Genomic DNA, 26920 nt, shown 5'->3' on the forward strand with positions numbered 1-26920 from the left:
TTTTCTATGATATCTCTAGGGCTGCTATCTTTCTCCTTCAGACCAGGATATAACTCTTTGCCTTGTTTAGTAATGATTCCATTTTACCAAGGATGAATGCCTGGATCAAGCTGATTTTTTCTCACTATGAAAGTTTTATGTGAATTTATTGGTTAGTAGATGCTTTGTTTCTGGAAGAAAAAATATTCTAAACTAATCTTTTTACTTTAAATTTTTTCTGGTTATAAAATTAATAATGACAATTGTGAAAAATCTCATATTCTATACTTTTGAGAAATTAAATGGACTAAAAATAAAACATTAAATGAAAAAAAAGTTTTTAAAAAACCCATAAATGTCACACTGGCTATTTCTTTTGGTCTCTAATAGGAAGAAAAGCAGGCTTAGAACCATTTTTCTATGTGTCAAAGAGAAGCTAAAGGATGTAACTGCTGTTACCTTTTTAAGAAAGACCGAAGGCTGGACTTTGACTTCAGCAAAACAAACCTTTGCCCTTTATATAGCGAAACCCAGGATTTGCTCAAGGTCTGGTCAGAAATGTGTGCATGTAGAAACAACTAAGCAAAACTCAGGAATCTGACTTCTGAGGCTACTTTAATGTTCTAAGCTCTAGGAAGTACTATGCCCCTTGCCCTCTCAACATTCAGGGAAGCAAATAGTTCCAATTTAATCTGAAAGAGTGATCTCTTACTCTCTTCTGTAGTGGTAAGTTTCTCACCCACACCAAGTGCCTCATCTGACAGACAGAACCCCAGATACTAGAGTCTTGGGGACAGAAGTGTCCCGAGCGGCTTTTCTCGGGCACATGTGTGCCTATGACATTTTGAACCCAAAGACAGAACTTCACATTTATTTCATTTTGTGGTTTCTTCTCATTATTCTACTTTGTCAAGATATTTTGAATCCTGCCTGGCCAGTGTGGCTCAGTTGGTTGGAGCATTGTCCTGTAACCGTAAGGTTGTGGGTTTGACTACCTGTCAGAGCACATACCTGGTTTACGGGTTTGATCCCTGGCTTGGGTGCATACGAGAAGGCAACCAATCGATGCTTCTCTCTTGCATAGATATTTCTCTCTCTCCCTTCCTCTCTCTCTAAAAGCAATGAAAAAAATGTCCTTGGGTGAGGATAAAAAAAAAAAGATATTTTGAATGTTCATTCTGTCATCTGAAATACAAATTATCCTTCCTGAGTTTGTGTTATTTGCAAATTTGATAAGTATGTCTTTATCCAAGTCATTATTTAAAAGAAATCATTTTATAAAGGAGTTCATCAAACCATTATTATATGAAATGTTAAAGGGACTTAAGAAAAAGAAGATAAAATCCAAACAATAAAATGACAATAAATACCTGTCTATCAACAATTGAATCTAAAAAACAAACTAAGCAAACAAGAAGAACAGGGACAGAATCATGAACTCGGAGAGCATTTTGATGGTTGCCAGATGGGAGGTGGGTGTGGAGGAATGGGTGAAGAGGTAAAGGGATTAAGAAGTACAAATAGGTAGTTACAGACTAGCCATGGGGATGTAAAGTACAGTATAGGAAATGGAATAGCCAAAGAACTTCTGTGTACGACCCATGGACATGAACAATGGTGTAGGGATTGCCTGAGGGAGTGAGGGGGTGGAGGGGGGCAAAGGGGCAAAAATTGGGACAACTGTAATAGCATAATCAATAAAATATAATTAAAATATAAAGAAGAGAAAAAGGAAATCATTTAAAGGCTACTTCTCAATTTCTTCTCACTGCATTTATGTTGACTTTTTTTTCACTAAGTACTTACAAATTAGGCAGTTTATTTTAGAATTTTGCTGAAAATTTACGTCAGGCTCAACAAGAACTGTGACTTTTGGGTATTTGTTTACATTTGCTAGGAATACGTTTACCTGTCTTCAGTGTTTTGGCACCTTTTCCATTCTCCGTGGCTGCTCAACAATTTCTGCGAGTGGTTGGGGTTCATCTCGAACGTCTTCCAGTGTCTCGGGGTGGGAGTCCCCTGGAGGTTTGAACTAATGAAGCACCCAATTGCCTCCTTTTTCCTAGTTCAGCTTTACATTCCCTAATGCTTGTTTCAGTTTCAAACACTTGCTCTTGTTGGGTAAAATGAGAACACGTAGTGTTACTGCCATACCATGTCCCCTGAACAATGACGCTTTTCCCACCCTTGTTCAACCAAGAAGCGCTCCTCCCTCCTTTTTTGTTATTATTTTCCCCAAGCTTCAGCTGATTTATGACTTCGGTCTTCTTGACAATATTTTTACAGGCAAGTGCCATCTTTTATCAGTGCTTTTGGTTACCCCTCCCATCTTTTTTCCTGGTTTCCTTAAATCTGAGCGGATTGCTCTAGGTTCGGCCACACCGGTTTCTTTCACTTCCTCTCCTATCTGTTATATAGAACTGTAGAGATTTCATGTGTAAGGGGAATGTTCTGAGCATACTTTATTTTAGAGGGCTTAGTCACAGATTAACACTTCATATTTCCCTTGTTTTTTGAAACCTACTTGCTAAAGTCTAGGGTTTGACTATCCTTCGACTCGTCTCATTTGTCATTCCAAAATCCAAAATGAAAATAGTTTTCTTCCAACAGACTCAACAACCTATTATTTTCATTTCAACTGTATACTAAATTTTTTGTTTCAACCCTGAGGAAAAATTAAAATAATGCTGGGATAAATAATTTAAAACAGAGAGACAAGAACATGTCTGTATAAGAAGGAGAAAAAAGAAATGACTATTTTTGATCTGTGGTTGGAATCAGTGTATGTGGCGGGCCTACTTCAGTTACATTCAGATTTTTGACTGTGTGGGGGGCCAACTCCCTTAACCCGCCTGTGTTGTCCGAGGGTCAACTGTGTATCACCTGTGTCTCCAATATGACGCTTGGAGGCAAGAAAAAAAATTAACCAGCAACTGGCAGATTCTGAAGCATTTGCTTCAAAAACTCAGTTACAAAATCAGCAAAGTTAAATGAGATAAAATACAACCTCATGATGTCAATTTATGAAGCAATATCTCAAATACTTACAAAGGAGTTTAACATTCTAATATTTACAAGATGGAGACATTTGAATGTGCTAAAAAGACTCCAGTAAGATTTTAGAGGCAGGCTCAACAGGCACATTAGGAGAAATACTAAATGTTGGCAATGAAGTATCAACTAAGTTTTTCCAAGGTCCAACAACATTTGCTGTGTTATTTATTAGTAGGTACCACTGGATCAAACCTGCTGATTTTTGTAGGACATTGGTGCATTAGGTTAAGACTCTCTTCTATTTAAGGATAGAAATCCAATTCCTACTAGCTTAAGCTAAGGTAATTTGTTATGAACTAGGACAATGCATTGATGAAAAATAATTCACCAAATTTAGCAATTTTGCATATTTAACAAAACTGCTTTTCGTTGACCCAGTTTTTTGTGGATGAATTAGCAAGGCCCATGAAAGCTGTGAACGCTTAAAGAGTTCTTGGGCCTTCGGACTCTTCCTCACCCTTCATCCCACCCCTTGTGCCGCCTGAGCCCTGCCCCCCGCAGTGGGATTGGCAGTTCGGATGCAGTGGGCACACACTCGCCTCCTTTCCCTTCTCTCCTCGCTGTTCCTGCTACTTCCAGCCAAAAGGACATCCCTTCAACTGCTGTCGTGAAAACTGACATCAATTAACTTTGTGGAAGTTCTCAAAAGCTATCAATTGCCATCTCATCTAACTAAACTGTTATAAGCGTCAAAAGAAACACATCTTTGGTAAATCAGTAAAAGTTTGGTAAATTGGATGAATTAGTCACTTAGCAAATTTGATGGAAGAATATTAAATATCAAATGGAAAATAACTGAATGAGAATTGGAAAACTAAGTATAATAGAAATTTCTGATAGGAAATCCTAAAGTCTGTGGACTTTGACAATTGCTCTGTATTACTGACTTGGTGTGGAAAGTGGGTGGTGCCACTTCCGAGGAAAAGCTCGGGCATGGATGACCTGTAATGTGGGCTGCCCGTGTGCGGTAGTGAGGCCGTAACTTTGACGCTGCTCACTGGGAATGATTACATGGGCCCTTCAGCCCCGCGGAAGCACAGTGTTTGTAGAGAAGACATGCTTGCGAGTTCTTTGGCAGTATCTAACAAAAGGATGTCCTTAACATTTTAGGGGTTTTTATTGCTAATACTTAGTTACGCACCGCATAATGACTTCTCGGTCAGTGATGAACGGCCTGAACAACGAACAGCGTTCACAGCATCGTACAGCTAAGGTGTGTAAGAGCCTATACCGTCGGAGCCTGTGTAATGGCACTCCACGATGTTTGCACAGTGATGGAATCGCTTCGTCAGGCATTTCTATCTGTTGTTAAGTGGTACGTGACTGTACACATTTTGGGTAGCCAAAATAACAAACAGTGGGGAAGTTACAAAGGCAAAGGAATTTTGTTATAGTTCTTACCCATTTGAGGACTTTTGACTTCTGGTTTTATTACTAAGAGTTGCACTTGCCTTTCTAAGCCCTACCTTGCTAGTGCTTTCTCAATTCAGTTCATTCTGAGGCATGTGGGGGACATGGATGTATTATAATACATCAACTAGTCTCCTCAAGCTCCCATCCCCCTTACGTGGACAGTTACTCTGTATTCCTGAGCATCCCTAGGCTAGAAGGTGTCTGTCCTTAGGCTTTGTCTCATTGGGCAGTTTTGTATTTTTGTTCTTATTTCCCCTCCATAACCTCTGTGATCAAGTTCAAATTCATTGGCTTGGAGTCTTATAAGCTCCTACTTAAGCTACTTCTCTCCACCAAGCTTGTACATTCTGCTTCCCTTCTCTGGGGAAAATATGACTTCATTCCCAACTGAAAAGCTCCAGACATCCTTGATGACTCAGCTGGATGGTCACCTGCTCTATCAGGGCTCCCCTGACTTTCGTAGGCAAAGGGAGCCAAGTTCATCCCCCTTGCTTCCATGGCCTGGCCTTCTGCCCATGGCCCCATCATAGCACGTATCTGGTAGGACATACATGCCATCTTCCCCATGAGATTAAGAACTGTCTGAGGGAAAAGACCAATTGGTCTGGTTTTGTCTCCCTCCCACCACCTGCAGCGGGTGCTCAGCTGAGTGACGGTAGGAAATGTGTTTTTTCCTGATAAAAGTCTTGGTTAAGTATATTATGTTTACATAAAATCCTGATTCTTATACAGCCGGTAAGACTTGAAATAAACACACTAAGAAGACTTTTAAAAAATCTCATTAAGTCGAAGAGTTATTTCTGACAATTTAGAAAACAATTCCAACAAACAGCACAAACCAGGGTATTATTCACTAATCATCTGGTGAAGTCATGAATACCTCACAGGAAGATCTCCACTGTAACATATTTTGCAATGGTCAGCGCTATAGGCCTTTAAAAAGTAATACAATTACTCTAAATGTACAGTATCTCCCTGCAGAGGTGCTCACAACATGATTAGTTTTCCCGTACTTTTGGATTTACTCAACATGAAAGGCAATGATGGATATCTTATAAAGCAAATAAGTATCTTAGATCTGCACAAAAATCCCCAGAAAAATCTCGATGGCAAGAGCAGGTGAAGCTGAGGATGTCGGTGGGCCCCTGAATGTCTTCCAAGTAAGCTTTGTCCAAGGGCTGCCACGTCCCAAGGCAGAGGGGCCTAGTGCAGCGCCAGAGAAATGGCAAGACAGGGGATGGCTCACAGTCCACAGCAGCTGTCACAACTTCGTGCTGTTTGATTTTGGTCCTGGCTTTGCTACACAGAAAGCTTTACAGATCTCGCTGTTCTTTTGTGTACCGCAGATGGGTATGAGGGCAAGTAAATGGGCTAATTTCATTCTGCAAATGCCTGCTGTTTGCAGGTGGGGCTTCTGTCTGGAAATAGGCAGGCACATGTGAACTGCGCCCTTCTTAGGGGAATTAAAAACCAGTGCTTAGAACGAGTGATGGCTCTTTCTGAGACAAGAGGTGGCGAACAGAATCCTGGTCCTATGCAGTTTTACCTGTCATTTCCCATTTCATTTCTAATCTCCACCCCTCCTTTCCTCTGAAACCAAGTCCATTCTTTCCTCATCCCATCTCTCCTCGCTGGGGCTGGAGGGGATGCTTATTTTATACTATACTTGGTAGTAATAATTATAAGAACCTGAAGTTTTAGTGGCTTGATTTGAAAAAAAAAATGCTACTTTTGTCACAGTGGCTCAGCAAAATGGCCACACGAAAACCTCACGTGCTCCTCTGGGTCATTTTCGGCGTCAGTTCAGGAAACCAGTGGGACTCACATAGGGCCCTGACCTTTCCCTCAGAGGACTAAAGGTGTTGCTCCATTAGAGCCTGGCATCTGTGACTACAGAACAGAGATGGGGGCAATGCTAACTCTTCTTCCTTTGTAAGAGAATCTCACCACCCCCCAGTCCGTATGTTTAAATACTTTTGTTAATCTCTGAAATATGAAAAAGGTCATTATTGCAAAAAAAATTTTTTAAAAAAGGGAAAGAAACCAGGCACTTCAGAACTCCAGACAAAGTGCTTTCAGCACAGGAAGGTTTTCTTCTAGTATGTTTGAAACTACCATGTTCTACTGAACATGGCTGGTTTTTCTGTCGAATGTACCCTTTTTTGTGTGTATTGCTAAGGAAAATAAGATGTTGCCCATTATTACTGTAAAAATCCATCAATAGGTCACGTCCCAATTTCAGAGATGTTAACATTTTTTAAACTGTATGCTTTAAATAAATGAAACACAGTCTTACTTTTGCTCAGTTTGTTCCTTTTTCAATCACATTATTGAATGTAATTTTTTTGTTCTCTGTCCTCTGCATCTGCCAACTTCTTTGTCACTGTCCCCTTCCTCTGCATGCGGAGAGACATTCTTAAACTCTTCTTTCGCATCGGTTCTACTTTCCACAACACCACCTGTTATCTGCACATTTTAAGGTTGATTTATATTCTTCAACATCTTTTCTTGCTTCACACAAATAATTGAACCTTTTTATTTCTCAGCCAGCCTCTCTTCATCTCAGTCCGTCACATAATCTTTGATCTGTATATACAGAATCTATGCTTTCCTGAGTTTTAGTTAGAATACACATGGTTTTTTAAGGTGAATTTTCTGTGATAATCCGTTTCAGAAATTGGCCTTTCTTTTTCTTTTAAGTCTACGGTCTGCACCTTCCTCACTGCGACTTTCTTTCTTTTTCTTTCTTTTCTTTTTAATTTTTTGATATATTTATTGATTATGCTATTACAGTTGTCCCATTTCCGCCCCTTCACTCAACTCCATCCTACCCACCCCCTCCCTCCCACATTCCCCCCCTATAGTTCATGTCCATGGGTCACACTTATAAGTTCTTTGGCTTCTACATTTTCTACACTATTCTTACCCTCCCCCTGTCTATTTTCCACCTATCATTTATGCTACTTATTCTCTGTACCTTTCCCCCTCTCTCCCCCTCCCAGTCCCCTATTGATAACCCTCCATGTGATCTCCATTTCTGTGGTTCTGTTCCTGTTCTAGTTGTTTGCTTAGTTTGCTTTTGTTTTGGTTTTAGGTGTGGTTGTTTATAACTGTGAGTTTGCTGTCATTTTTACTGTTCATATTTTTTATCTTCTTTTTTTTAGATAAGTCCCTTTAACATTTCATATAATAAGGGCTTGGTGATGATGAACTCCTTTAACTTGACCTTATCTGAGAAGCACTTTATCTGCCCTTTCATTCTAAATGATAGCTTTGCTGGATACAGTAATCTTGGATGCAGGCCCTTGCCTTTCATGACTTGGAATACTTCTTGCCAGTGCCTTCTTGCCTGTAAGGTCTCTTTGGAGAAATCAGCTGACAGTTTTATGGGAACTCCTTTGTAGGTAACTGTCTCCTTTTCTCTTGCTGCTTCTAAGATTCTCTCCTTATTTTTAATCTTGGCTAATGTAATTATGATGTGCCTTGGTGTGTTCCTCCTTGGGTCCAGCTTCTTTGGGACTCTCTGAGCTTCCTGGACTTCCTGGAAGTCTATTTCCTTTGCCAGACTGGGGAAGTTCTCCTTCATTATTTGTTCAAATAAGTTTTCAATTTTTTGTTCTTCCTCTTCTCCTTCTGGCACCCCTATAATTCGGATATTGGAACGTTTCAAGATGTCCTGGAGGTTCCTAAGCCTTTCCTCATTTTTCCGAATTCTTGTTTCTTCATTCTTTTCTAGTTGGATGTTTCTTTCTTCCTTCTGGTGCACACCATTGATTTGAGTCCCAGTTTCCTTCTCATCACTATTGGTTCCCTGTACATTTTCCTTTGTTTCTCTTAGCATAGGCTTCATTTTTTCATCTACTTTTCGAACAGATTCAACCAATTCTGTGAGCTTCCTTGTTACCAGTGTTTTGAACTGTGCATCTGGTAGGTTAGCTATCTCTTCGTTGCTTAGTTGTATTTTTTCTGGAGCTTTTAAGTGTTCTGTCATTTGGGCCTTTTTTTTTTTTTGGTCTTGGCGCGTCTGTTACTTAAAGGGGCGGAGCCTTAGGTGTTCCCCGGGGCAGGGTAAGGCTGGTTGCTGCGCTGTGACGCTGTACGTGGGGGAGGGGCTGAGAGGGAGCAAAGGTGCCCACTCCACTCTCCACGGGATTTCAGTCACTCCCTCAGCTACCCACAATCAAATTGGGCCCCTCTGGTACTGGTTCCCGAGTGGGTGGGCTTGTGCACGCTCTAGGCCCCTGTGGGTCTCTCCAACGACCTCTCCTGTGAGGCTGGGAGTCTCTCCTGCTGCCACCCCAACCCCCACGGGCGTTTTCAATCAGAGGTTTGAGGCTTTATTTCCCCGCGCTGGAGCCCTGGGTTACGAGGTCTGCTTCGCTCCCCGCAGTTCATCCCGGTTTATCTGTGCGTGAATGTGGGGCCGCAGGGTCTGCTAGTGGTCAGACTGCCTGCTCCTTTCATCCCACACTCCACCAGTCTCGGTCCCGCCACGGCCACGTGAGTCCTCTCCGCCCCAGTGCCCGTCTCTGCCCCTCCTACTGGTCTGGATGAATGTTTCTTTTTTATCTACTTGGTGTCGGACTTCCTTGCCGTTGGATTCTCTGTCAGTTCTGGTTGTGCGAGGAGGCGCAGTGTGTCTACCTACATCGCCATCTTGGTTCTCCGACTTTCTTTCTTTATAGGCCTCATGAGTGAGGAGACACCTCCTCAGTGCTTGTGTCCCTCCACAAAAGGGGCACATGGGTCCTTTTGGGCCACTTCTACAGTTCACCTGTGTCTGGTTAGAGCTGTGTCTCAGCTTTTAGCCGGGAGAGCCGGCCACGTGCACAGCCTCTCGTTGTGGGTTTGAAGTCTTGTACTTACTACACAGCTGCTGCTCTGACAGAAGTCCCTGCATCTTGCTCCTTATCAGCTTAATGACAAGGAGAGTCTGGAATTATTTCTAGTTCTTTAGTTGTTTAAAAAAGTAAATGAAAATCTGCAACCCCCAGCATACAACATGCCCACGGCTCTTCAAGCCCACAGCTCTTTTAAGTGGCTGATTTAGTATCTTAAAAATGCCTCTTCACTTCTGTCCCCAGATGTGTTACACTGCTTAGAGCTGTAACCCTGGAATCAATACAAGAAGAGGTATCATAAAGGGCAGGAAACTAAAAGAGTTCTTCCTTTCTTCCACGCAGAAGGAGGACCACGTGTTGGTGGACAAGATGCACATTATCGGTAGGGAAGGGCTAGAAGCATTCTATGGCCAGTGGGCCCCATCAGCCGGCTTTTACCATGTGTACTCAGCAACTATCTGCTAGGAGCCCTCCGAATTCCAGGTATTGATCTGAACACTATGGGAACTACAATGAACAACAGAAATAAAGCCCCGGCTAACACAGCACTTACATCCCAGTTGGAATATATATGACAAAGAAACACGCAAGCAAAGGCACAGTGTCGGATGGAGATGACAGCCACGTGGAAAATGGGGCAGAGCAGGGGGCGGGGGTGCTGGGTGGGTAAAGTGCTCTTCCCTACAGGACATTTAGGGAAGGCCGGGTGAGGCGACATGTGAGCAGCGGTGAAGGCCGTCCCTCTCAGTGGACCTCTGGCTAGGGAACGTTTCTGGTTTCCGGCAGCGCGGCAAGTGGGGATTTCTTTCTGGGTCTCGTGTGTATCTCCGCTGGAGGGCAGAGGAGGGTGAACGCTGTCACCGTGAGTCAGGTGCCTTCAATAATTATAGTATTTAAAAATCCTCACTCAGGGATATTTTTACTGATTTTAGAGGGAGAGGAGAGAGAAGAGAGAGAAACATCGATGTGAGAGAAACATCGATCCGTTGTTTCCTGAATGCACCCTGACTAGAGACCGAACCCGCAACCTAGGCATGTGCCCTGACTGGGAATGGAACTGGCAACCTTTTGGTGCTGGGATGATGCTCCAACCAAATGAGCCACCCGGCAAGGCAATAATTATAATTTTAAATGGCCCAAATGCTCCATTAAGGAGATGGGCCATAATTTAATTAACCAAACCTTTATTTATAATTGGCTATCTACATTATTTTCAGCTATCTTTACTTTACTCATATATTTTTAGTTGGAATTTAAACTACTGTGAATAGTAGCCAGGTATTCGAGGAAAGCAGTTTGGAAATACAGATCACGGGCCATGAAAACAGGTGTTCGGGGTCAGGGATGGAGGAGCAGGAGAGCCATACTGCAGCAGCGGGAAGGTGGTGAGCAGAGGCCGTGCTGGGCAGTGGGGGCCAGGGGCAGAGCCTTTGGGAGGTGCCTCCCTCCCTCCTCTGCTTCCTCACCTCTGGTGGGGAGGCCTCATCTCTCCCCTGACCTCTGTGTTCTCCCGGCTACAGCTGAAGGCCTGCTTATTGATCTGCACCCACCTGTGGCTTGAAGTGTGATTTAGAAAGCACACAAGCAAAATACAACAGAGAAACAGGTCAAGTATTCAGTTAAACCCCGTCATGGCGCTCCTTTAATAAAGCAGATATTCAGGATACTGCTTATGAAAAACAAGAAGCAGATGGCACTGACTTCTGGCTTTCCCCCACAGAAATAGAACGGAAAAAATAAGTTCCTATGCCCGAGGTTGGGGTTATACCGAGGTTTCCAGCATCCAGACAGGCAAGTGCCTGGACAGCTGCTCGGGGCAGATGGGTCCTTTGACAGCTGAATATCAGAGTTTCTGGTGATTCCGTGGTTAGGGCAGCCAATGTCAGACCATCTGTTTGCTAGCAGGCAGAGAAGCTCACTAGCAGCAGGTAGTCACTGCTGAGGGTGATATACAAAAGTCAAGTCAGCCATTTTCAGAACCTCTGCAAAGCAAACTGGCCTGGCAATCCACGGGCACAGCCCTGGCTGGTGTGGCTCAGTGGACCAAGTGCTGGCCAGTGGACCGAAAGGTCAATTCCCAGTCAGGGCACATGCCTGGGTTTCAGGCCAGGTCCCCAGTTGGGGGCACAAGAGAGGCAACCAATTGATGTTTCCCTTGCACATCGATGTTTCTTTCCCTCTCTTTCTCCCTCTCTACCCCTCTCTCTAAAAAAGAAAAAAAAAACTTTAATTAAAAAAAAAAGCCACTAGCATAGCCACCCCGGGAAAGGAACCCACTTTAGGTCTGCATGCTGTATACAGTGGGACCATACAGAACAATGATGTTCTAAGAGGTTTTATCTGGCTTTCTTTCAAGGCATTCAAATGCCATGAGACAGATCCTTCACTTAGAAAGCTCTTTTGTTCTTTGCTACTTTTCTAAACAGGAAAGGAAAATAACCATGCATTTAAAGCCGTCTATAATATGCCTAAAAAAGGGCTGCCATTTGTTTATTATTGAAATGAAAAAAACTTTAGATAAGTAACATATACTTTTTGCAAAACATTTACGGTGAAAGATAAATAAATCTCCTTCCTACCTCTTTCTCCCAGTACCCCATCCCCCCCCTCCTCCAGAGACATTGTTACCCATTTCCTGTATATTTTTCTGGAAGTAGCCTGTGATATACACAATCATAAGTGTGCATGTTTATATAACTTTTTATATGTTTGTATATGTAAATATACACACATGTATATAAATATATATATCCTTGTGGTTATATTTAAAGTGAACAAAGGCATATTGAAGGCCCTGAGAAGAACTGAAGTACAGAAACCTGTTTAACTTCATTAACATACCCTCCATGCATTTGCCTGGGGTGCCGGCCCTTCCTCCTTCGGTGGGACTTCTGCTCTGTGGGGCGCAGCCAGGACTCACTCCTACGGCCGCGTTGTGTGTCTGGATGGTGTCTGTTCAGGTGGGTCTGTGCTCAAGCTGTTTTTTAATGTAAAGTTTATTCCCATATTTTCCTTTTTCATTCGCCTGTCTTTCCTTATTTTCTTTGCTCCTTATTTTCATAAGTTCTCTTGCTGTTTTCTTTCTGGTTTATTAATTGCTTTGAGCGGGGGGCAGCGGTTGGTTGAATGACGTTCAGCCAGTGAGGAGGCGAGGTTATCATCGAGGGCTGTCCTACAGTTTCAATTCAGGTTGTGACTTCACCTCATTCTCTCCTTAAACTGCCTGAGGCCACTTCTTCTCTCACCCTCCGTAGGAGGCATGACTTAGAAGAAGTTTCCTTAGGCCACAGGTGCTCTGGGTGGTGGTGACCTCGTAACCATTTCTGCTCATCTGATTTTCATCAGCAGCTGCAGGCTTGCCTGTTGTTTGTTCCTACTCCTATTTTACTGAAGGTTTATTCATGTTGTTTCCATGCTTAATGAATACTTAATGAGGAATAAGTATTAAATTTTATCAAATAGTATTTTTGTCTTCTTTTAAGGACTATTATATAGTTCAGCCACTGTGGAAAGCAGCATGGAGGTTCCTCAAAAAATTAAAAATAGAACTGCCTTATGACCCAGCGATTCCACTACTGAGAATTTATCCAAAGAAACTTGCAACACTAGTTCAAAAGGATATAAGCACCCCTATGTTCGTTGCGGCATTATTTACAATAGCCTAGATTTAGAAGCAGCCCGTGTCCATCACTAGATGAGCGGATAAAACAGCTGTGGGACATTTACACAATGGAATACCACTTGGCTGTAAAAAAGAAGAAATTTCACCCTTTGTGACAGCATGGGTAGACCTGGAGAACAACATGCTAAGTGAAATAAGCCAGTCAGAGAAAGGCAAATACCTCATGATTTCATTCATATGTGGAATCGAATGAACAAACTGAACTAACAAGCACAACAGAGATAGACTCACAGATAGAGAGCAGGTTGGCAGCTCTTGCCAGGTGGAGGGATTGAGCAGAAAAGGGAAAAACGACAGCAAGTACTCATGGACACGGACAACAGTGTGGGGACTTGGGGAGGGAGGTTGGGGATGGGTAAAGGTGGAAGAGGGTACAGGGGGATAAACGGTGATAGAAAAAACACTATTATATATGAATAGAGAAACAGACCTTGCTAATGGATAGCCCTCCTTGTATTCTTACGGTGCAGCCTCACTGGCCATGATGCATTATTCTTTTAAAAAAACTCTTGGATCCAATTTTGGAGCATTTTATTTAGGATTTAAAAAAATCTCTGCACTAACATGAGACTGGACTATTATTTTCTTTTCTTGTATTATCTGTACCTGTTCTGGACATAGTGTTGTGCCAGCCTAGTATAATGAGATACTCTTTTTCATAGTTTTTTACATCTCCCTCTTCTCTCTGAAACTTGGCAGGAGTTTCACTCACATACTTTAAGTCCTAATCCTTTTTCTTTATAGTTTTCCAGACAATGACTCCTGTTCACACCTAGTCTATCAACAGTATACTTTGTTATTCTGAGCCCTGTCCTCTCAACTTCTAACTATAGAACTTCTCAGAACGTACTTGAAGAAAATTATTTGGAAGATAAAGAATTGATCTGGGCTTAAATCCCTCTCACCTTTGGATTTCCATAATTAACCCATGGATAAATATGATTATGTACAAACTCATTATGCTTGTAAAACACAATCTGTTTCTCAAAGTCACGCCAATGATACGAAACCTGATAATAAAGGAAAATAGCTAGAAAAAAATCAAATTAACCTTTCCTCAAGAAGTCAACAGCAAGATGATGACTATATAGCTCTAAGTCAAAAATCCAAGCTGAATTTCCTGGGGGCAGGAAGGAGGGGTTTGATCTCTTAGTGGTACTTGACCTCTTAATTCATAGGACAGGGATATCAAGAATCAACTATTTAAAGAATCTAAAAACTTGACAGCCTTCTTCTCTTTCTTCCACTTATAAATTTTAATGACATTTAAAAATCTTACATATACAGGTGTGAGTATGCAAAACACAGAGTTTATTCTTGTATTATTATTTATTAGTCACTGTATTATTTTTTACTGTATTATTTCCCGTGTGAACAACTGTAACCCTCCTTGGGCCCCACCCTGTACGAAGGGCTCGAGGGAGGGCAACTGGAAACGTGCCTGGAAACGCACACGCTGGGGGAGAGGGCAGTGGTGGGTTCTGGGATCAGACTCACACTCCCCCAGCGTGCAGAGGCATTTCACAGGGGTCGGACTTTGTTAAACAAGATCCAGATTGATTAAAAAAGCATACTTCAACTTCCCAGGCAAAACTATCTATCAGTACAGGCATCCAAATTAAAACCCCTTTAATTGTCCACATTTTGCCATAACTACATATTAGGAGGAAAATACCGTAAGTCTGCTAACTTGGGTTATATATTTCATTGTAGAGATGCTTTTGCCCTGTTTCTCCCTTCCAGTCTCGACTCTTCAGTATTTCTCTGAGCTTTATAATTATTTGGCAGATGGAAGGGAATTTTTCAAAGGCCCATATGTTTATTATTACTTTTTGGTAATTCTTTATTTAGATCCTTACTTTTTCTACCAGATGATCATTACGTGTTATTTTATTTATAGCATTTAAAAGCATTTACCTGTAGAGGATAGTTAAAGGTCTATTTTGATCTGGAATACGCGGTTTAATAACGTAAAATAAATAGTCTGTGCAGCACACTTCCAAAGTTATACTCCATGCATTCAGCAGCAAAAATGAACACAGTAGAATTAGACATGTGACATCTGACTGTAAACACGCCTTTGCTCAGATAAGGAAGTCATGTCCAAACCTGAAGAATAGGCAATACTCATAAGGAATACTTGGTTACTTCTGGCAACTTAGTAAACGTCTTTCAGAAGAGAAGGAACTGGACATCGGGCTCACTTCTCAGTCACCGAGTTTGAGGAGCAGTGTCCTGGCAGCAGGGTGGGGGGAGGCAGAGACGGTATGCCACAATGGGAAGAAGTCAGAGAAACACCCTACCCTAAACACTCCATTACCTACCGCGGGAAGAAAAGCCCACCTCTAAAACAACTCCAACAAATACCAAGACAACAGCACTCCCCCGCTTAAAATTATCCACTCATTGGTCCCGATCACCCACAGGACCTGCTCTCTGTTTATACTTCTCACACCTTTCACTGTTCACAACACACACACACACACACACACACGGAAGTACCCCAGGTATCATCACTGTTTTCCATGAAGTTCTCAGAACGCGCCATGTTCCAGCACAATGCCACGTTTCTGTAGAGGGTACTGCCTCTGTCAAGAACCCCTTTAGTTGTCACAGACCCCCATGTTACTCTAAACCTGCCTTCTGGCTGGTTCACAGTCACAGCAGACACGCTCACTGATTATATTAGGGGTAAACGAGATGCTGGGACAAAAAGAAATTTTTCTATCTTTTTGATTTAATTACATTTGGATGGGGAGGGAAGAAGCCACCATTAGCGAGATCTCTCACTGTTGGTTCAGCAGGAGGCTGGAAAAGTAGAGGATCCTTCCTAATCTTGAAACTGAGCCTGGAGGCTAATTTTGCCTTCTGTGAAACAGATGATCTACACTGTCCTCACGAAGGAAAGTAACACGAGACACTAAAATTGGCACGAAACAAGTTCAGTGAGAATTATGACGAAAGACTTCATATGTTTAAAACTTGTATAGTTACAAAACTCAAATTTTACCTCTTGAAATGATTCACCAGGACTCCAACAAGCTCTCCAATCCGGTTCTCGTGGGTGGGCTGTTTGCTGAAGAGGCAGACCACGAGGTCTTTGTTGTCTTTGGTGTGGAACACGACCAGTTGGTCCTTCCCGTTGGAGACGCTCAGACCGGTCAACTGCACAGGACACAGCACGGAAAACTATCAGGCTGGTTCTCAGAGGAATACATTTAAAAAGACCTCTTGTAATTGAATGAGAAATTTTTTCTCAGTATTCCCAATGATTTCAATTTTTTATTGAGTTTCATGGAACAAGTGTATGGAAGGAAATAATAAAGAATAAAAGTTAATGAAATTGAACACAGAAAATATCAACAGAAAAAAAATCAATGAAACAAAGAGCTGAGTCTTTCAAAAGGTTGGTAAAATTGTTAAATCTCTAGTCTAAAAGAATAAAAGAGAGAAGATCTGATTACCATATGAGGAATGGAAGAGGGCATATCACAGACCACATAAACATTAAAAGAATAATAAGGGAATATTTCCAACCAACCAGTCTATGTACATAAATTCAACAACTTAGACAAAACCAAATAATTCCTTGAAAGCCACAAACTACCACGACTCACCCAAAAGGAAATAGAGAAGCTGACTACTGCTATGTATATTAAGGAAATTAAATTTGTAGTTAAAGATCTTTCGAAAAAGAAAACTCCAGACTCATACACTGTTGGTGGAAATGTAAAAATGGTACAATCTCTGGGAAACCAGTTTGGCGGTTAGTCAAAAAGTTAGACATAGAAGTACCATGTGACCCAGCAACCTCACTCCCAGGCATTTATCCTAAAGAAATAAAAGGTTATGTTCACACAAAAACGTATACATGTATATTAACAGCAGCTCTATTCATAATCACCAAAAACTAGAAGCAACTGAAATACCCACCATAGGTGAATGGATAAACATCTTTGACCGATGCTTATTGCTACAGCTATACATCGGAATGCTGTTCAGCAATAAAAAAGAAAGAGCTAATGATACAAATCATTGGTATCAATAACATGGATATATTTCAAAGGCATTATGCTAAGTGCAGCAATCAGTCCCCAAAGGTTACGTATTGTGTGACTCCATTGAAGTGGTATTCTCTAGAGGACAGAACTCTAGGGATGGAAAGCAGATCGGTGGTTGTCAGGGTTTGGGATCAGGGAGAGTCAGACACAAGGGTGTTTTGGAGGGTGATGGATGACTCTGTCTCCTGACTTGTCTTACACAAATCTATGCATGTGTTAAGACCCACAGACCTGTACACCATCACCACTACCAAAAGCCGATTTTATTTATTACATGTAAACATAAAAAACATAGCTCCTTGATTGTTTTGATCCCTAGATATTCCATTGTGGTCAGCAAAGCAAAAACCCAAGTGCTCTCTCCTTCTGTGGTTTGTTCTTCAACTGCAGAAGATACCAAAGTGCCACCTCCTGGCCACCACAGGTGCTGTCAGTATAGTTTGGCAATCAGCACAGTCAGGGTACCCACTGGGGGCAACGAGGAGCGCCAGGCAGCCTGGGGTGGGGGTGATCAAAACCCAGTGGAAGAGAAGAGTACCCAACAACTGTAACAGTTCATATATTTGGAAGGCCACCGAGTTCCATGCCCACACCCCACAGATAAGGCAAATGAGGCTCAGTGGGGTTGCCTGTTTGCAGACCTCGGCCCTGGACCTCAGGCCTGCAGCATAACCAGACCCGCGTTCTCTACCACAGCCCGCTTTTTCAAGAACCGTGTACAAATGGACATAAGCTGTATAAGGAAGTGTTCCTAAACATCAAGTAAGTAAATTTTCTTTTTAAAACAAAATTCATTTTATTTACACTGAAATAAACTACACAAAATTGACTTTCTTCACCAAAAATAACAGCAATGGTTTCTGCATTATTTCTAGATAACCACAAAACAGGTTTGTGTAGGTTTTCTAGGTTTTGCTTATAAATCAAGACGAGGCAGGAGACACAGTCATGGAAAAAGGACAGAATAAAATCGACAAATCGGTTGTCAGTCTCCGTGGCCTCTGATCCTGTCTTGATCATGAAACAGAAATGCTGGACCTACACCTGCTAAAAAGCTTATGAAGACACGGGCTCGCCCTGGCCCAGTGGCTCAGGTGTTTGGAGCATAATCCTGTACACCAAAAGGTTGTGGGTTAGATCCCTGGTCAGAGCACATAACTAAATTGTGGGTTCAATCGCCAGTCAGGGACCATATGGGAGGCAACTGGTCGATGTTTCTGTTTCTCTCTCTCTGTCTCTCCAAAATCAAAAGCTTATGACGACACGGGCTCGCCCTGGATTAAAACAAAAGACATAGGCTCAACAAAGGAATGTAAACAGCAACAACCAGATGAGGAACAACAATGGCAGGTTCTCCCATTAAATCTTTAACTGTATCTTGTTCATGGAATAAAGAAAAAATCCACAATGAAATCCTTGTTCGGCAAGCTCACATGTTTGTTTTCCTGTCTGTTAATTCCCTAAATTGTCCATTACAGATTTAGTTTTTGAGGGGGATGAGAGAGAGAGAGAGAGAGAGATATGGATGGATATCAATCCATTGCTTCCTGTATTTACTCTGACTGGGGACTGAACCTGTAACCTAGGTATGTCCCCTGATCAGGAATCAAACCTGTGACCTTTTGCATTTTGGTGTACAGGATGATACTGCAACCACTGAGCCACACCGGCCAGGGCTCTATTACAGATTTTTGAAAAAGATTTATTCTCTCTCTTCCTTGGCGCTGCCTACGGAGGTGGCAGCCATCTCTTATTTGGCACCATGGAGGCCCTCAGACCCCTTGTGAAACCCAAGATTGTCAAAAAGAGGACCAAGAAGTTCATTCGGCACCAGTCAGACCGTTATGTCAAAATTAAGCGGAACTGGCTGAAACCCAGAGGTACTGAGAATAGGGTGCGCAGAAGATGCAAGGGCCAGATCTTGATGCCCAACATTGGTCATGGGAGCAACAAGAAAACAAAGCACAAGCTGCCCAGTGGTTTTCGAAAGTTCCTGGTCCATAACGTCAAGGAGCTTGAAGTGCTGCTGATGCGCAACAAACCTGACTGTGCCGAGATTGCGCACAACGTCTCCTCAAAGAACCGCAGAGCCACTGTGGGAAGAGCAGCCCAGCTGGCCATCAGAGTCACCAATCCCTATGCCAGGCTGCGCAGAGAAGAAAATGAGTAGACAGATTGTGTGCACATTGTATTTGTGTTAATAAAACCTTAAAATTCTGCCAAAAAAAAAGATTTAATTAATTTATTTTTAGAAAGAGTGGAAGGGAAGGAGAGAGGGAAAGAAACCTGGATGTGAGAGAAAAACACTGACGGCTGCCTCTCGCACACGCCCCAGATGGGGACCAAACCTGCAGCCCAGGCCTGTGCTCTCCTGACTGGGAATCCAACCAGCAACCTTTCGGTTCGCAGGCGGCACCCAACTGAGTCACATCGGTCAGGGCCATTACAGGTCTTTAATAGCACACTTAAAACTTCTGCTATTCAAAGACTAGTCATGAGCTTCACGGTAAGATTTTATGAAATGTATTCCTTCCTCCCACACCTCCTCAAAATATATTTCTTCAAAGAACTGACAACTCAATACCTGACAACTGGACCCACGGTGAAAAATAAGTGTGAGGTCTAAAATGACTTAGCTGAAACGACCCAAGTGCCATTAGCAGAGATCATGTAGGTGTGTATCACGGCACCGGCAAATGCCATCTTCCGGAAGATCAGTTCTCCAAAGCATGAGAACTCAAACAGGCAGATTAGCAATGGCTGATGTACTCAAGCTATGCAGTGATCACGTGGCCTACATATACCTTATAGCTCCTCCATAAAATGTTTTCCAATTTCTTACAGATTTTTTCAGTATCAGATATAAGAGAATACCTGTTTTAAAGGTATTCTCTCAGGTATTTTCGATGGTTTCTGAATGGTCTATAGGAAGGAAGTTCTAACTTCGTTATATAGGGTTTGATATATGTGTCCGCCATTAAATCCAAATCATGTTTTATATCAAAATTTATGGTAAGCAAAGCTGAGGTACTTGGTCTGTCAAAGTGTTCCTCAGGAATGCTTTGAGACACTTTTGCCCATTTTCATAGTTTTCACTCTTAATCTTCATCAGAGGAAGAATACAAAGCACCTTCGGCAATGCACAAACACCAGGAAGAAGTGGTGGGTGAAGCTCAGTTATCTTTCCCTCTGTGTTTCCGCTCGACTCAGAACCAATGCGGTGCAGCGGAGAGTGCATCAGGGTTCTGTCCGGGGCAGCACGGTGCCCCTCCAACGCATTGCATTTGAGCTGTCCCATGACAGAGGGTACCAGAGACGAGCATTGAAGAGCTCTGAGGTGCTGTTCTGAGAATAGAGTTTTCAGTTCCTGAACAACGTGTTCCGTGGTTAGAACCAGAGAGCTTCTTTATAGTGACGCTCAGAGGTCAGCTGAGATTCTGGGCTCCCTTGCTGAGCTCTGTGGAACTTCCCAGGGAGCTTCATCTACATATCATGCTTGGTGGCCAAATTGCTGGCTTCCTCAAACCAAAATTCATGATAAACTTCAATACTGTCCATCACGTCATTTGCTGAATGCAGCACTGCAGTCAAGCTACGGGCTGCAAAGAGGACTTCAGGTGTTTGCGCCTGGAGATTTTCCCCGAAGGTCCTTGTAAAAGGTACACTTTTAAGAACCACAATGGTAACAATGACATCAAAATCTGTTATTGCACTACAGAGTGCAAATGTTCTGCCTGCTACACAGTTACTCCATCTAATATTTGTGTCGCCATTTACACCATCTAAACATAAAACAAGTGCTTGTAGGAGGTCTACTAACATTTCAAATGCATCATGCCTGCCTGTCCACTGGGAATGAATGGCACATTTCCTTGAGTTCTCTACCCGTCTTCATTGTTCTGAAAGAGGACAGAAATGACATTGTCAAGCTCTAAAAGCAGTTGTGGTGATCGATGGAAAAAAGCACATACTTCCTTTAACTGTTCCTAATGCAACAGACACTCCCACACCAAGCACCGATTCTGCCAACCACATACGTAAGGCACAGGAAGAGCAGAGTATGTAGATGGCTTGGGGACATTTCTCTAAAAGTCTATAAGCCACTGCTTTCATTTTGGAAGAAAATCCACTGGACACAAGACAAGTCTGGCCACAACAATACTACATGTTTAATCCCCAAGTCTCAGTTATCATAGTGTGAAAGTTCACAGCCCAAACTGCAGCATCGAATTCGAAAGACGGGGAACCCACAGATGCCTCTCCCAGGTATGAGACTGTCAACAAACGGGCAGGGGCTCTCACCTCCCTGAGGGCGTCTTCCCGAGAGCAGCTCTCCCAGGCCTCTGGCACCCGTCCCTGCTGCACTTTTGAACAGAATGATGTGTGGACTGCTGTGCTCTCAAAGCGCCTTCTCCGAACTTCTTCACCAGGATTTATGCAGCTCTCCAGCAGCGCTCCAAAGGGATCAGGAGTACAGAGACCTTCTGGGGTCTCATCAGCTTCCATGTCCATCCAGAGGCATGTTTTGTTTGCACATACAAGTCAGAATTTCAAATACAGATTTTAAGTATTCTTTATTTTCCTTCTCTCCAAGGGTTCAAGGTAAAATGTCTTCTTCCGGTTCTTCACACCCTCCTTCTGCACTGGGATGCTGAGCACTGCTGCCGTTTCTTTATGTTTTTGTTCACTTTTTTCTGTTTCAGTGTCCTGATTTCATCTTCATGCAATTCTTTTGTCTTTTGTTTGTTTTCTGTGTCTATTATGTAGATTGATTGCTCCTATGCCTGGTAAGATCAAATGTTGGTATCACCTCATCTCCAAGAACTGTCCTATAAGGACTAGTTGTACAGATTACAGAGGTCCCGAAGTGTCTGGCACATAATCGATAACGTTTATTTAGTTGGTCAGGTGTTTTATCTTCTAAGTGTGCTCTCCTACTATTTTCCACCTACTTCTGGCATCTGGCTGGACCCTGTGGGAGCCGGAGGAAGACCACATCCCACTGTGTGCTCTTCCCTGCACAGCTGGGGGCACTGCGGAAGTTGGGCCTCGGCTGTCCAGCACTCCCCCTCCCGAAGGGCCCGTGTACTGGGAGGAGAGGCCGAATAAATCTGTATAGGAGGGTGAGTTTTAGATTGATTTTAAAGAATGTCAGGGTCAGTTCTTGATGGAGAGAAGAGAAAATATTCAAGGAATTAGAAGTCAGTTCACAAACCAATGGAGATCATGGGCTTTCTGAAGCCACTTGTAAGAAGAGAAAACACATCAATCTTTCTGCCACTTAAGATGTATCCCATCCAGCTGATTTTTAGAGGATTAAATTAAAAGTATCACTTTCATTTAAAAAAAACATTTTATGTCTGCGGTGCTTCTCTCTCATTTGATTATTCCATACACAAAATCCAAAATTGAATTTATGTAGCACTTCACAGGACAGCTTGATTAAAGTTTGATAAAATGAGAGTTCTAACAGCGGTAGCCCTGCCAGCACATCCCAGGAGCGTGAGCTGCAGGGGGTCAGAGACGGAGACTCAGCAACGAGTGCTGAAACCCTCCAGACAGCCCCGGCCCAGGTGCTGTCTGGGCCTGAGGACAGGAGCCTCAGACTCTGCTCTCGGAGTGTGGGCTTTCTCTTCCCCCCTTTCCCTATTCCAGCCTGTTGGGGGGGCTTCATACTGCTGTTCTAGGAATTCTTCATGTGTGTGCTCAGGCCTATGGGCGTGCCAGAGTCCCAGAGGAAAACAGTGCCTGATATACATCTTCTGCTACACAGACAGAGAAAGACTGCCCCTGCCATCTCCAAGGCAGGACAAAGAGCTGGACTGTCTCCTTTGGCTCTGAGAGCCCGGGTGGTAGGAGGGGAAAGCAGGGGAGTGAGGGATGACATGGGTGTTGACCCCAGGTCAGCCAGGTGATCCTGAATGGGTCATTGAATTTCCTCTCTCCTTTTCTGCAACATGAAGATCACAGTAGGTGCCTGGCCTACTTTAAAAAATTGTGGTAACGATGAAATAGTAGCAACTCAAGGCATAAAAAGATAAATAAGCAAAACCCCTCTGCCTTTAAGAGTTTTTACATTCTAATCTGAGAGAAGATATGAGAGCAGTATCTGAAAACTTTACAGCTGTGCCAGGCCAAGGGAAGGGACTGTGTGGAAATAGGACAGTTAGGGAAGTGCCACTTCCTCAGTTATCGGTGGGCAGCCACAACACACCAGTAAGTTTTCCTGAACAGAAGCGAAACTCCTTGTCAAGGCTTTTGGAGTTGCCTTCACATTTCTTATACTCTGTGGGATCTATATGCTTACATAAATCTAAGCCTACTTCTCCTTTGGTCTTGAATATTTGAACAGTGTAAATACAGTCTCTGATTATAACCCATCTCAATCCTCACAGCCTCCTCAGCAAGGAGGACCAACCAGAGGACGCAAGCAGACCAGTAAAAGATCTGGCAGCTGGGAAGGAAGAGGCGGGTCTGTGGACTCAGAGCGGGCGCCCTCCTCTGCCACACTGTGAGTGCAAGGAAGGGGAGGCCAGAAGAGAAAACCTCAACTTCACATTCTCATTTATGAAATAAGTGAAACAGACCAGTGTTAGAAAGTGAAATAAATAATTCTGAAAAATAAACACGACAAATTGAAAACACAATGGAAGTAGTAAGTAGGAGAATAGATACTGCAGAAAATCAAAGAATGGTTGAATAGAATTTCTCAATGTCAAAGATCTCAGTCTTTAGAGAGAAAGGAGTCACAGGTACCAGTTGAACGTATTTAACAATCACATGGAAATGTATGTAGCCCAGAGAAAGTATTGAGTTTCTCGAATAAAGGGAGAGAAATCTTCCAGTGTGCAGGCATAACAAATGGGTTACCTGCACAGGAGAGCAGGGACTTCCTCCGCCCCATGAAAGTATTCCAGGACCGAAAACAAGCACTGCGACCGAGCACAGAGACTCTGGCCTGGATCTTTCAACACCGTTTTTAAACAATAAACATCAAGTATGTTAATGGATACCTCTTATCTCTTACTACTTTCACAAACAGCGGGTAGAAAAGAACTGGAAATTAAAGGACATAACACCAACCCCACCAAAACACTCCACATAACCTAACCTGTCAAACAGGAGCTTAAAAATTGAGGTGCGATTTACATACAATAAAATTCACGGATCTTAAGTGCATACGTGGATGATTTCTGACACTCAAATCAAGATAGAGAACATTTCCAACATACCAGAGAGTTCGCTCTAATTGTTCTTTTTAAAGTCTTATTTCTATACATATAAGCCACACTGGCTTAGGGAGCTCTTGAGAACCAAGATGATTAGTGCGGTCACTTAGACCTAGAAAGCCAGGTGTCCGCTGTGGTACGAACAAACTCACAAAATACCGCATTTTCTCTTTATCCTTTCTCTGGTTTCATGGGCTGTGCCATTATGAAAATTTTACAGAAACTAATAATTCATCTTTAAAGGTGAGAGACCAGCAAAATGCTATAATGGGAATCTGAAAGGAACTATTTAGATTATAATAATAAAACAGAGGTTTATTCACAACTCCTTGAAATAAGTGGTTTGGAATTTCAACTTTTTGATTGCCTATATATTCTTATAGTAAGAGTCCTCGTGATAGAATTTAACTTCATTTGATTTCTCTTAATGGACAGATAATCCTTGGTATCCAAGTTCTAGTTGTCAGTAAGGAGCAAAAATTGTGCTGAGGTTATGAGACAAGAGTGGTTGGATTAGATCCAGTCTCTGTAGGACAAGAACCAATATCAAGTAAACGTCTATAGCTGCAAAATTGTGTCTTGAGTTACAAATAATCACAAAAGGTCAGGGGATAGGGTTACTACTCCCCTGGAGTCCACTGTAACTAGATGTCATTTTGCTTGCTGTCACTTTTGCTTCAGATTCCTCTTTATTTCCCCATCTGCATCTTTATGTGTCTGCTTCTGTGTGCGTGCCCATGCTTTGTCAGTGAGAATTGTGGGGTTTTCAAATGCTAGCTATAAATTCTAGAATCCCAAACAATCATTTCAAGAAGCTGAAGACTTCTGCAAAACGTGTGCATCACAAGACACGGACGTTTTATGACAAAAACCTCTAATAATATAATAGGCCAAGAACTCTTGAGTTCTTGTTACTTTAAGAAGAGTTAACATTTTTTAAAGTATATTTTATTGATCATGCTACTACAGTTTTTCCAATTTCTCCTCTTATCTCCCCTCTTCCCTGCACCCCCCCCCACTATCCAGCATTCCCTACCTTAGTTCATGTCCATGGGTTGTACATATAAGTTCTTTGAGTTCTCTGTTTCCTAAACCATTTTTGACCTCTCCCCATCTAATTTTATGCCTACCAATTATGCTTCTTCCCTCCCCCTTACCCCCCCCGCCCCCCCCTCCTGCCTTCCCTCTTCCCACTGAAATCTCTCCATGTGATGTCCATTTCTCTGATTCTGTTCCTGTTCTAGTTGTTTGCTTAGTTTTTGTTTTCATTGTTTGTCTTTTCCTTTAGGTTCATTTGTTGATAGTTGTGAGTTTGTTGTTATTTTACTGTTCATATTTTTTATCTTCTTTTTCTTAGATAAGTCCCTTTAACATTTCCTATAATAAGGTGATGAAGAACTCCTTTAACTTGACCTTATCTGGGAAGCACTTTATCTGCCCTTCCATTCTAAATGAAAGCTTTGCTGGATAGAGTAATCTTGGATGTAGGTCCTTGCCTTTCATAACTTCAAATACTTCTTTCCAGCCCCTTCTTGGCTGCAAGGTTTCTTTTGAGAAATCTGCTGACAGCCTTATGGGAACTCCTGTGTAGGTAACTCTTTCCTTTCCTCTTGCTGCTTTTAGGATTCTCTCTTTATCTTTAATCTTGGGTAACTTAATGATGATGTGCCTTGGTGTGTTCCTCTTTGGGTTCAACTTCTTTGGGACTCTCTGGGCTTCCTGGAAGTCTATTTCTTTTGCCAGATTTGGGAAGTTTTCCTTCATTATTTGTTCAAATAAGTTTTCAATTTCTTGCTGTTGTTCTTCTCCTTCTGGCAACCCTATAATTCGGATATTGGAACGTTTCAGGTTGTCCCAGAGATTCCTCAGCCTCTCTTCATTTTTTTGGATTTCTGTTTCTTTATTCCTTTCCGATTCGATGTTTATTTCTTCCTTTTGTTCCAAGTTGTTGATTTGAGTTCTGGTTTCCTTCCTGTCACTGTTGGTTCCCTGAATATTTTGCTTTATTTCATTTTGGGTATCTTTCCTTTGTTTTTTCATCTTTCGACCAAGCTCAATCAGTTCTGTGAGCATTTTTATTATTAGGGCTTGAACTTCTCCATCAGGTAGGTTGGCTATATCCTCACCGCTGAGCTCTCTTTCTGAAGCTTTGCTCTGTTCTTTCATTTGGGCCACATTTCTTTGTCTCGGCGCACCGGTCTGGTTGTTCTGTCTGACTGTTTCTTTAATTCCTTGGTTGTTGGAGCTCCATGCAGTTTGGTTTTCTGGCACTTCTGGTTGTTTATTGATTTTAGATTGGTTGTCATCCTCCTTCTGGTTGTGCGAGGAAGCAAAGGGTTTCTACCTATGCCCCCATCTTGGCCAGAACTACTAAAAAGAGTTAACCTTTTAATTGATGACCAACTCCTTTAGAATCATCCAGGACTAACTAGAGAGGAGAATGTGCTTCGTGTCTAGTTTTCAATCTGAGCCCTGTTTTTCCCCTTACTGGGGCAGACTTAGTCCCAGTAAGCAGTTACTCTATAGCAGGGGTGTCAAACTCATTTTCACCAGGGGCCACATCAGCCTTCGTTTGCCTTCGAAGGGCCGAAATAATTTCAGGACTGTATAAATGTAACTACTCCTTAACTGTGAAGGAGCTGAAATTACATTTGGCCCTTT

General features: G+C 42.4%; 2 protein-coding genes and 1 pseudogene across 3 annotated transcripts in view; 1 reads left to right on the top strand and 2 right to left on the bottom strand.

Annotated features, from left to right (window-relative positions):
• Positions 1-26920, bottom strand: part of MYO1D (myosin ID) — a 310477-nt gene that overhangs the window by 80974 nt on the left and 202583 nt on the right. The window contains exons 21-22 of one of the 2 annotated variants that reach the window (XM_053911384.1): positions 15980-16134; positions 991-1091 (exon numbers count right to left, since the gene is read on the bottom strand). In XM_053911384.1, coding sequence (XP_053767359.1) covers positions 991-1091; positions 15980-16134 — 256 coding nt within the window. The remainder of the gene's footprint in view (positions 1-990; positions 1092-15979; positions 16135-26920) is intronic. The other variant, XM_024564798.4, reaches the window with a different exon arrangement.
• LOC112308522 (large ribosomal subunit protein eL32-like) lies at positions 18781-19388 on the top strand. Its single transcript, XM_045199074.3, has one exon. The coding sequence runs from the start codon at positions 18793-18795 to the stop codon at positions 19198-19200; it is 408 nt and encodes a 135-aa protein (XP_045055009.2). The 5' UTR covers positions 18781-18792; the 3' UTR covers positions 19201-19388.
• LOC139441140 (52 kDa repressor of the inhibitor of the protein kinase pseudogene) lies at positions 19924-22242 on the bottom strand (annotated as a pseudogene).

The sequence above is a fragment of the Desmodus rotundus genome, chromosome 9 (genome assembly GCF_022682495.2).
Source record: "Desmodus rotundus isolate HL8 chromosome 9, HLdesRot8A.1, whole genome shotgun sequence".
NCBI classification, from domain to species: domain Eukaryota; kingdom Metazoa; phylum Chordata; class Mammalia; order Chiroptera; family Phyllostomidae; genus Desmodus; species Desmodus rotundus.